The 11039-nt window shown below is 31.4% G+C and overlaps 3 protein-coding genes and 1 non-coding gene across 4 annotated transcripts; all 4 read left to right on the plus strand.

The window, feature by feature from the left end:
- Window positions 1-3239: 3239 nt before the first annotated feature.
- On the plus strand, window positions 3240-3599 carry LOC121213598 (B3 domain-containing protein At1g05920-like). Its single transcript, XM_041086393.1, has one exon. The coding sequence runs from the start codon at window positions 3240-3242 to the stop codon at window positions 3597-3599; it is 360 nt and encodes a 119-aa protein (XP_040942327.1).
- Window positions 3600-5499: 1900 nt separating this feature from the next.
- LOC107920995 (60S ribosomal protein L17-2) lies at window positions 5500-7500 on the plus strand. The gene is made up of 7 exons (XM_041087421.1): window positions 5500-5641; window positions 5730-5766; window positions 5873-5913; window positions 6555-6785; window positions 6878-6980; window positions 7061-7128; window positions 7218-7500. Exons 1-7 carry the CDS (start codon window positions 5639-5641, stop codon window positions 7269-7271), a joined length of 537 nt encoding a protein of 178 aa, XP_040943355.1. The 5' UTR covers window positions 5500-5638; the 3' UTR covers window positions 7272-7500.
- LOC121214352 (small nucleolar RNA snoR74) lies at window positions 6259-6388 on the plus strand. The gene has a single exon (XR_005909935.1). It is a non-coding gene; the product is annotated as a small nucleolar RNA snoR74 (small nucleolar RNA).
- Window positions 7501-9319: 1819 nt separating the features above from the next.
- Window positions 9320-10457, plus strand: LOC107920887 (probable signal peptidase complex subunit 1). The gene is made up of 2 exons (XM_016850706.2): window positions 9320-9478; window positions 10036-10457. The coding sequence occupies exon 2, from the start codon at window positions 10036-10038 to the stop codon at window positions 10309-10311; it is 276 nt and encodes a 91-aa protein (XP_016706195.1). The 5' UTR covers window positions 9320-9478; the 3' UTR covers window positions 10312-10457.
- Window positions 10458-11039: the final 582 nt, after the last annotated feature.

Raw genomic sequence — 11039 nt, forward strand, 5'->3', positions numbered from 1 at the left:
TTTGTCTTGGGTATCAGAGTGGATGCAAAGATAGAGACATAATTATGATTGACTGGACTGGCAATACATCAGACTGGACCTAAGTAGAATGGATCCTAAATTTGTTTATGGATTTATTCACTTGTGACGTTCATGGTATGGCATACCTAAGTCCTGAGTGGATGACGAGCTATGTGTGTGACTCGTTCACTTTGATGTAAATAAAAACATGAGTTTGAATAAATAAGAAACCGAAAGTTGGTGCGTTGAGTGTGTGACTTTTGCAGTATGTATCGTCTTTCACAACAATGGAATTCACAGCCCAAGACATGGGTAAATGATATCATCTCATTGGCATTACATGGTTGATGAAAGTAAACATGGTCACTGGTCATTCGTCTTTGTGATAGATTACTTGATTACTATTTGATAGTAATTGACTTTTCATGAAGGAAGATGTAATGGTTATCATGAGATAAAATATGATCATATTGGGAGAACGAATATTATCCCAAAGAGATTAAGGATATCCTATGAGGGTAACACATTATGATAAGGTCATTGAACGAACACTAATCGAGTTGCTTTCGTAATGGTATGTTGTTGGGGAGAGCTCAGTCATGATACTATAGTGGAATGACTTCATGACCAAATGAGGTTATAATTAATAGGCGAAATGTTGGAACTTAATTATAAAACATTTGAGCCTCAATTGCATATGTCCAATCGGTCCCTCCGCTGGTTCGTTGAAACTAGAAATGAATTGCATGTCTAACCAAATGAACAAATATGAATAGAAATGGTGAAATGGAGAAATAGAAAACATTTGGAATTGATTATGGTGTTCTCCAAAAATGAAAATGAAATGGAGAAATGGAATCATTAGGAAATGAATCTAGTTTTCTCCAAAATGAAAATGACCTGAAAAAATGAATTTGTGTTTTTCGAATAACTGAAGTTCCAAATTAGAAATAAATCATTTGGTCATAGTGAACTGTTGAATATGAAAATATTAAATATATTTTCTAATAGATTCTTTTATTGTAAAGTTATCATGATTTTAACGAAATTAGAATTGAGTTGAGAAAATTATTTAATTGGAAATATATTGAAGTTTATTTTTGAGAAATAGAAAAACAAATATTGGGTTGGATCAAATTATAAAATATTATGTTAAAAGCCCGAAAAGTACTTGTAATTTGACCTAATATGGAAGGGATCTGAAAGCCCCTTATGTTATAAGATGAGACGACAAACTCTAGTATTATTAACTAGGGTTGTCACCTCCTACATCCTAGTGGAATTACGATTTCATTTTTCTAGTTGAAATAAACTTCTACAATTTAACATGGGTTCTACTTTCTCTTCCTATAAATATATGCCACCGGTAGGGCTACACACAACTTTAAAATATTGTTACTCAGCCAAACAATAGAGAGAATTTATTGTCAACTATTAAATATATTTTTCCGAAATAACAATTCTTTCAATTTCTATTTTGAGAATAGAATTTTCATTTTCACCCAAAAGAAAAGAAAACAATTTCTAGTTCTATGTTTTGATTCAATTTGATCGAGCCCACACTCGAAGCCATTCACGGTACGAGAATAGTAAAAAAAATTGTTTGGTTGAAAGCCAGGAACTATAATGTTTCATCTATCTGAAAACATAGGTATGATTTCGATCTAGGGTTTATTACTATAAATATCCCAAATCGGGTCAGTTTTCAAAATTTTTAATTTCCGCTATCAAGAAAACCATTTTCGAATTGAATTTTTTCCAACATGATGTAATTTAAGACTCTAATATTAATTAGAAGCAGAGTTTTATTTCATTTATACTTCTTATGTTTATAAATATATACTTTGGAAAAACATTGTAAATATTCTTTGATCACTAAAATATATTTTCTTTTGCTCTCCTATTTTTTTTGTTCTTAACCTTTTTTATTTTTTATTCCATAACAAAAAAGAATTATAATTTTAAAATATATTTTTTATTAATTTAAAAACAAAAAATGGATATATATATATGAATTATTATGTGATAAACTGATGGTGAACCTTTTTAACTTTACAAGTGGACTTAAGAAATTGCCAAGTGTCCTTAATTGATATTTAAAAAAAAAACTAAACAAATAAGACACATGACGGTTTCTTAAGCCCGCTTCTAAGTTAAAAAACTCCATCACTAGTGTATTAAATAATAGTATATTTATAGATCATCTATATATTTAAATGATAGTATATTTAAAGCAGATCATCTATATATTTTATCATATATTGGAGAAATTATTTTATGAACCATTTCATCATATTATTCATGATCTTTTTTCAATTATTTAATAATTACGATTATTTTCCAATTATTTAAAGATATTTCAGTAATTTTTCCATGTGAGTAATACGTAATTTTGCTAATTTTCTTTTACCTAGGACCTTGAATCTTGAAACCTATACCCCAAACCCCAAACTCTAAACCCCAAACCTTGATTATGAATCTTAAACCTTAAATTTCTGAATCCAAATTCAAGCCCCGAATCCCAAACCACATTCTTCGATGCATATTGTATCTCAAAACAACACCCATACAGTTTTCTTTTACGTATGTGTAAAAATTTCTCAGAATTCTTTTAAGTGATAATCTTAACCGATAAGGAAGGTATACTGCCTTTCATCAATCCAAATTAGTAAGCGGCTTCTAAGTTTATTAAAGAGAATGCAAGTTTTACTTTTTCTATCGTATGTCACAGTTAGACAATAGTACAATGAATGTCGCATGAGGGTTTCTTCCTTCATCGGTTATCCCATCCACCAAACTCCCTAACATTATACAAAGCACATGTCCTTGAGTACTAAATGATCCCATGCGTTTTCTAGAGGTTTTTATGCTATACTTCACAATTAGATGAATAATCGATAAGCTTCTTTTCTAGAGGTTTTTATGTTCAATAACATATTCATCAGTAGAGCACCTGCAGTTGTGGCTCCTTGAGTACTAAATGATCCCATGCGTAGACTTACTATTCCTGAAAAAACCCGCCTTTTGCAAGGAAAGAAATTTCTTTATGAGTTCCTATGCAAGGAAACAGCGTTGGACTGAAAAGGACACGTAATCTCAAAGCAGTAGAAGAGGAAGACGATGGCGATTGAGAAGCACCAAAACTGAAGCCGAAGAGAAGCAAGAAGCAAGACAAACCCGTTTGCCCAATCCCACCACCAGACTTGCCTCCCAAATTTAGACAACTTATAGTTGAAGAAATGGGTGGTAAGGGTGTGGTTCTGGTCATACAAAAGACCATCTTTTACTCCGACATCAACCTTACCGCCAATCATTTCTCCATACCTTTCTCCCAAATCAAAACCCATGACTTCCTTAACGAGGCAGAGGCCAAAGAGTTGACTGGCAAAACCCCCATGCAGGAGTGGTTGTTAGACCCATCCATGAAGGGAACAAGCATTACCTTTAACAAGTGGGTTATGGGGTCAAGTTCGCTCTATGTCCTCACCAACACATGGAACCCTGTGGTGAAGAACAACCAACTCAAGAAAGGCGACATGGTGCAGATCTGGTCTTTCCAAGTGAATTCCCTCCTGTGCTTCGCACTCGTAAAGCTCTAGCTTCCATTCATATTTGCCACTATATACAACATTAAGGTTTTGACTTGTTAGTGTTCTTTTTTGTTTTCATTGAATAATATGTTTTTTATACTGGCCAAGCATGTTTGGTGGTTAATAGTTATTGAAGTTACATTTTACTCGCTCTTTTTTCTCAACATAGTTGAAAATTCACTCAATCTGTTTTGCACTAGATGATGTCCCCTCGTTTCATTTCAGGAATGTATGATATATAGTGGTTCTTTTATATTGTGTTAAATCCCTTTGAAAGGTAATTAAAGAAATGATAGTTGGGATTCCTTGTTTGGTGGTATATACTATACGGGTTCTTTTATAAATGCATTATCAAGGAAATAGTTAAACTTGCCAAAAATCAAAACTGGGTGTGCAACTTTGTGTATTAAAAGCTTGATCGATGATACTAAAATTGAACACCGTTTGATGAAAAATGAAGAGAAAAGAGAGAGAGAGAGTGGTATGATTGTTGAAAGGTTTTAAAAATGGCTTGAATCAATGTGAAAGGGATTATAATCTTGTCTCTGAGAGAATATGGACAACCATCCATGAGTTCTAGAGAATTTTCATTTTGATATTGTTGCAGTCATAGTGTCAAAAGACTCCATGTTCATCTCTCCAATGCCTCAAAAGTTACACATTGAGTTTGAGTTGTGTAGCCACAAGCTCTAATGTATTTGCATCCATCTTCTCACACTACCTTTTTTGTGCTTTTCTTAAATGTACCCAAAAAAGAAAAAGAAAAGTTGTATTTTGATATCTATATGTATATCTATCTAATTTTTAATTTTTTTTATATATAAGTGTTAACTCCATTTTAATTATTAAAACTGAATGACTAAAATAAGTCATTTTATTATTTTATTTAAATTTAAATTAATTCATATTTAAAAATAGAGTTCACGTTATATATATATTAATCTATTTCAAAATGAATAAATTTAAATATAAATTTTAAATTAGTTTATTTAAATTTTAAATTAGTAATTGTTCTCTATTTAAGTGTGTTCATAATTAATTTAATTAAAATAATATAGAGTTAACTTATAATTAAGCCATTAAAATCTAAATTTTTAAATTGATTTTTTGATAAAATTCGTTATAAGAAAGTTTTTTTTAACATTAAATAGTTTATGAATAAAATTATATTAAATTTATGTATGAAGGAATAATTATATAAAATTTTAAATTAGTTTATTTAAATTTTAAATTAGTAATTGTTCTCTATTTAAGTAGGTTAATAATTTAATTTAATTAAAATCTAGTTCATTAACTTATAATTACGCCATTAAATTTTAAAGTTTTAGATTGATTTTTTGATTTCATATATAACATTTTAGAAATAATAAATTTATATAATATAATATATTATATTATAATTATATTGATCATGTATTATCTATGAACTATTATGAAGTTATTGACTATTAAAAAAATAAAAATTGAATTAAATATATTAATCCTTTTTAAAGTTTATACAAATACTTTAATAATGCTTAGAAATATTTTTATTACCATTATATTTGAATAACAAAAATAATTTATATATGTTAATTATATTTATTGCTATAAATAATTTTATTTACTCCCTTTCACATGAGTGTAGTATCACAATTTCTAATCTTTATTTTTTGATATAATTCTTAGAACTACCCATACTCCTCCCCAACCCTTAAATAAGAGGATAACATTTCAGTGCACTTGAACCCACATCTTTTTACACTAGCAATAATACCGATGTCAATTGAACTAAGACTTAACTCACTACTTTATATTTTTAATATAAAATAAAATTATATAAATTTTTTTATGAGATTAGAAATTAATCATAAAGAAATATTTTGGGCCTATTGGGTCTGTAAAAGCTTCAAAACCTAGGTCTTGAACTGGGCACTCGTAAACTCGAACCCTATAAAGAAAGCACTTAAAAACCCTAGAATCAGATTCATATATATTCTTATACCTTCCCACTTCTTTTACTTCCTCTTTTAGGCGGCAGAAGCAGCTTAGGCAACCAGTTCGCAGCCATGGTACTCATTTTTCTTTGTTTATATTTTAATTTCTTTTTATGAAATAATATAGCACTAAACTCGATTTTTCTTTGAATTTTTTTTTCAGGTGAAGTATTCGAAGGAGTCAGATAATCCCACCAAGTGTAAAGTCCCACTTGTTCCTTTATTTTTGAGCATTTTACTTTCTCTTTGTGCCTTTTTTTTTTATAATGTGGGAAACTGATGATGATTTGTGTTGTTCTTGTGCAGCCTGCAAGGCAAGGGGCTCTGATCTCAGGGTTCATTTCAAGGTATTACAATTTTATTTTGATATAATTTGATCTGATTCTTGACATAAAGTTACGGGCATTGATTTGCTTGTTGTTTAAGAACCTTTGTCTGTTCTATACAGTTAAAGATACGACAAATCATGTGAAACTAATGAATAGGTTGGTGCTGCCGTTTTCTTGAATGCATAACCAGTCGTATTATTGTCATTAGCTAATAATTGTAGTATCTAAGCAGCTGCTGTACGGCTCTGTTTTTTTTTCATACTTGTTTGAGGGAGGATCTTTTGGTTATTTTTTTAGGATGTATTGTTTATGCTGTTAGATATTTTCTTTTTCGGCGTAGTATTAGGATTCCTAAATCTGTTGGAAAAAGCAGGGTCTTGTTGCCTTTTTTGAGTGAGGCTCTCGTAAACTTCAGGAAAATTACTTGCATTGTTATTGGGTGAACCTCTGGATATTCTTGGTGACTGAAGGTTCTGTAAATGATGCCTCATTTTGTAGTGCTAGGAAGACTCTAGCTTTTGGATTAGATATGGCACGGGATTGTGTTCGATTGTTCTTTGGGGTGTCTTGGTGTTTGTTGATATTCTTTTGCCCATTTGGTGATTTTTTAATTAGCTGGTGGTCATCACTGAGTCTCACACGCTATTATTGCTCTATAGAACACAAGGGAGACTGCGTTTGCTATCAGGAAGTTGGCTTTGGGTAAGGCTAAGACGTATTTGGAGGATGTTATGGCTCACAAACAGGCCATACCCTTCAGACGCTTCTGTGGTGGTGTTGGACGTACAGCTCAGGCAAAGAACAGGCATTCTAATGGACAAGGTCGCTGGCCTGTAAAATCTGCCAAATTCATTCTAGATTTGCTGAAGAATGCTGAGAGCAATGCTGAGGTATGCTTACTCTTTTGGTTTTTTTGCTTTTTGCTGTTGGTTTTTATTTTATTTTATTTTACGTTTGTAACAAATTGAAACTAACTTGTCAGGTTAAGGGTTTGGATGTGGATGCACTCTATATTTCTCACATCCAAGTTAACCAGGCTCAGAAACAAAGGCGTCGTACATACCGTGCCCATGGAAGAATCAATCGTATGACTTAGAACCATGAACTTATAATTGTTTGTAGTCTATTTTATCCTTCTATGTTAGTAAGATGGTTGTTTTTGCAGCTTACATGTCTTCTCCTTGCCACATCGAGTTAATTTTGTCGGAGAAGGAAGAGCCCGTCAAGAAAGAGGTAATTTATAACTAAACTTAAAATCTCCTTAATGAATGCAAACTATGCTGCTATCATGTTGTTTTGTTGAAAATATGTTGTCCTTTCAGCCTGAGACTCAGTTGGCAGCTAGCAAGTCGAAGAAGTCCCAAGTATCTGTGTAGACGGTCAGCAAAAGATAAAGATTGAAATTTTAGTCGATGAAGGAAGTTGTATCTGGGAATTAATTTCTGTCTTACTCTTTGAGTAAGTAGTTTTGATGTTTATTCAAAGTAGAAAGAGTTGTTATGCCTTTTGAAACCTTGTTTAGTCAAATGTTATTGATCTGAGATTCATGTTGGAGATTTTTGTTTTAATCCATGATTTTATATGAAGTTATTTTGTTGAGGAAAATAATGAGTGTTCATTGCCATAAACCATAATTAGTTGAGCAAAAGGTGGTTGCTTACTTTTCTCAAGATTTAGCCATGGATTTCCTAAAGTTAGACAACTTTTTGTTGGCAATGAGTCTAAGATCAGCTTGGAAAAGATTGTTTTCTGTTAATTTTGGAACTCTTTTACTGGCTATTTGTTCCCCCCCCCCAAAAAAAAAGTAAATGAAAAAAATAAGATTTAGAATTTATGAATAAAAGAAATTTATAATCTTCTCCCTGAAAGGAAAGCCTAAATTTGACATTTAATGTATATTTACTATAGTTTAGTCGACAATTAGATTTGCTCATTTAAGTTCGCGAGATAGACTCTTCTTAAATAAAATATTGAGGTTTGCACTAGTTTTATGAAAATGGTCATTTAGATCATTTATGCACAAATTAATTTTCTTGCTTGTGGTATGATTTTGCTTTTACACCACAAATTCAAGGAAAGAAAATGGAAGGTTAAAATTTGAAGTTAGACCCGTACCTGTTGTGCAGATTTAGGTTTTTTCTTTTTTATTTTAATTTGTTCAAAATTGGTCTCTCTTTTTTTATTTACTCATTTCCAGTCCTTTTGTTAGGTTTATCTATTAATCTTATTAAAAAAAGGTAAAATCACAAATTTAGTTCCTTAATTTTTTCAGTTTTTTTCAATTTAGATTTTATTTTTTTATGCTTTAATTATAAAAAGAAAACCTTAACAAATTATCAGACTTTCTCAAATGTGTCAACAAATTAGAGATGTAAAAAGAAAACAACCAAAACTTGCTATTAATCATTTCTACAAGAATTTAAGTTGCAATTCTCATTTAAATATTATAAAAAATCATAAGAAATTTAGTGTTAATGATATTGTGATCAACCCATTTTTCACTAAATCTAAGTAACTTTGACGTATCTTAGAGATATAGCATATTTGTAACTGACAAGCTGGCGAAGCACTTGCCTCTCTAGGTCTTGGGGTATTTTATATCTTAGAGATAATAATATAGGATTTTGTTTTCTTGCTTGCCTTTACTTTGATTGGGCATGTCTTGTCTTCGTCACTTGGAAACTCAAATAAATTTTCGTGATTTATGCCAAATAGGTTGGCCATCATCTGAATCAAATATTATACACTTACTTGCTATTTTTTTTTGTTGACACATTTGAGAAATTTTACAAAAAAAAATTTAACTAGTCTGTTTTTAAATTTTTAATATCTTTTTAAATTTTTTTGTAATATTTATAAATAAAAAAAAGTTGGGTCACAAAAGTAATGGTTGAGGAATTAAATTTGTAATTATACCTAATTTTTAAATAATATTAACAGTAGCAAAAGAATCAATTTTTGAGTAAATAAAAGTAGGATTAAATCCGCATAAATCAATTATCATTACAGTTTAACCAAAAAAAAAGAAATGTTAAAATATTTCATAAGTCTTTATACTATTCCCAAATTTGGTATTTATTCTTTGTATTTCTAAGATTTTAATCTCTTTATCTTTTTAAATTTCAAAATTTAAGTCCAACTGTTAATATTATTAAATTTTTTTATTAAATTTATTGGTATCACATTGAAATTTAAAAAAAAACTCACTAGATAATAATATAACTAAAAAATAATATTATAATAAACCTGAATTAAATAAAATAATTATACCAATATTAACAATTAAATCTAGATTTTAAAATTTAAAAAATAAAAAACTAAAATCCTAAAAATAAAACTACAATAATTAAATTTCCACGTTATAGCATATTTTAACTTGGAATAAAACAGCATGGTTGCACCTAGTTTGGAACAGTTGATCCAACGGATATTGCTTTTCATCGTGTGGCCATGAAATATCGTCAGTTGTCGATATATATCAAAATCTGAAGTTTAATTCTTAACGTACCCTGCGCTAACGCTTGTTCTTGACTTCCACTTTCAGACATCTTCTCCCTCTCTTCGCTTCTGATTTCACTTTCAGGTAAGTTTTACTCCCTCTTTCACAGGTTAGAGCTTTACACTTTCTAATTGATTCAACCTCCCTTTTTCAATTTCTCTGATTCCTTTCATTTGCTCCTTGATCGAAATTTAAGATTTATGGAAGGGATTGGGCATTCGAGCATGATTTTAGGTTTATTTTCTCCGATACCAAACCAAGTCCTAATGTTTAACCTTTATGTTTTGATTATCAATTTCCTAATCTCTCTTTTCCTTTTACCCCCCTTCTGATCCCTAATCATTTACATCATCTTATAATCAACAATTCTTGCTAACCGAACAACATTCTAGGGCTTTGGTTTAGGGATCTTCGCTCCCAAGTCACAATAGGGTTTAATAAACAACGGGCTTGTAGGAGAACCGGTTTGGCGTTCCGGATCCATGATACCTGCAATAGTAGTGAAATTGGAAATAAAATGAGCTAAGATTAATGATGTCTTTTAGTTGTAGTCTGGTTAGTTAATTGGTTTTGGTATTTGTTTATGGTGTTAATACTTGGTCTTGGGCTTTATGTTGGTTTTGAATTGTTGTATTGGATAGATGGATTGGCAAGGGCAAAAGCTAGCAGAGCAGATAATGCAGGTGATGCTATTGGTATTTGCAGTGGTTTCATTTGGTGCTGGTTATGTGTTGGGATCATTTCAGATGATGATGCTCGTATATGCCGGAGGCGTGACCCTCACCGCATTGATTACTATTCCAAATTGGCCTTTCTTCAACCGCCACCCACTCAAGTGGTTGGATCCAAGCGAGGCCGAGAAGCATCCCAAGCCACAGGTAGCTGTGAGTTCAAAGAAGAAATCCTCCAAGAAGTAGGGTCATTTTGATTTCATCTTAGCATCATTAGAAAGTTGCTAGGGGTATGAATTGATGTTTTCTGCCTTCTTTCCATCTAGTCGGCTAGGTTTCTCAAAGTTTTTGAACTATAATAAACAATTAGTTGAAGAGAACCCCTTTATGCATCTCTTTATCTTCCTTCTTTTGCCTTGATCAATTAGTCGAAGAGAATCTTCATTTGCATCTATTCTCCTTCTCTTTCTTCTTGATGCTCCTGAGACATATTACATCATTGATTTGCTATCCAATGCCGGAAAGCCTCTGTTTAGCTGGCTGCAGAAGAGTGTATACCAAACAAGACTTGACAAATCCCTTTAGTGTCAAAGACTTGAGAGGCTAGTGGCAAGTGGGCGATCAAGTTCACATTCTCTTCCATGGAAAAAAAAGTTAGGAACCTTATCATTTACACCACAAAGTAAGAAAGCAATGAATTTTCTACTGGTTTTCATTCTTTGTTGCTCTTACAATTGGGTCAATTTCTAAGTGTAGGTTATCGTCATCATTAAGTTCATCTACTATTGACTGGTTAATCTTTTTGCGTGATTGCCTCCTATGTTTCTTTGGTTTCTTTGGTTCCAGTTGAGGTTCAGCTCGCTGGACGCCCATATCTCCCACCGTGTACCTGCAAATGACATTCAAAATTTCAGAAGGAAATGGAAATGTTCACAAGTTAGCCAGTCACAAAAACAATATATAGGATGAGAAGT

Source organism: Gossypium hirsutum, chromosome D01, assembly GCF_007990345.1.
Source record: "Gossypium hirsutum isolate 1008001.06 chromosome D01, Gossypium_hirsutum_v2.1, whole genome shotgun sequence".
Lineage (NCBI taxonomy): Eukaryota > Viridiplantae > Streptophyta > Magnoliopsida > Malvales > Malvaceae > Gossypium > Gossypium hirsutum.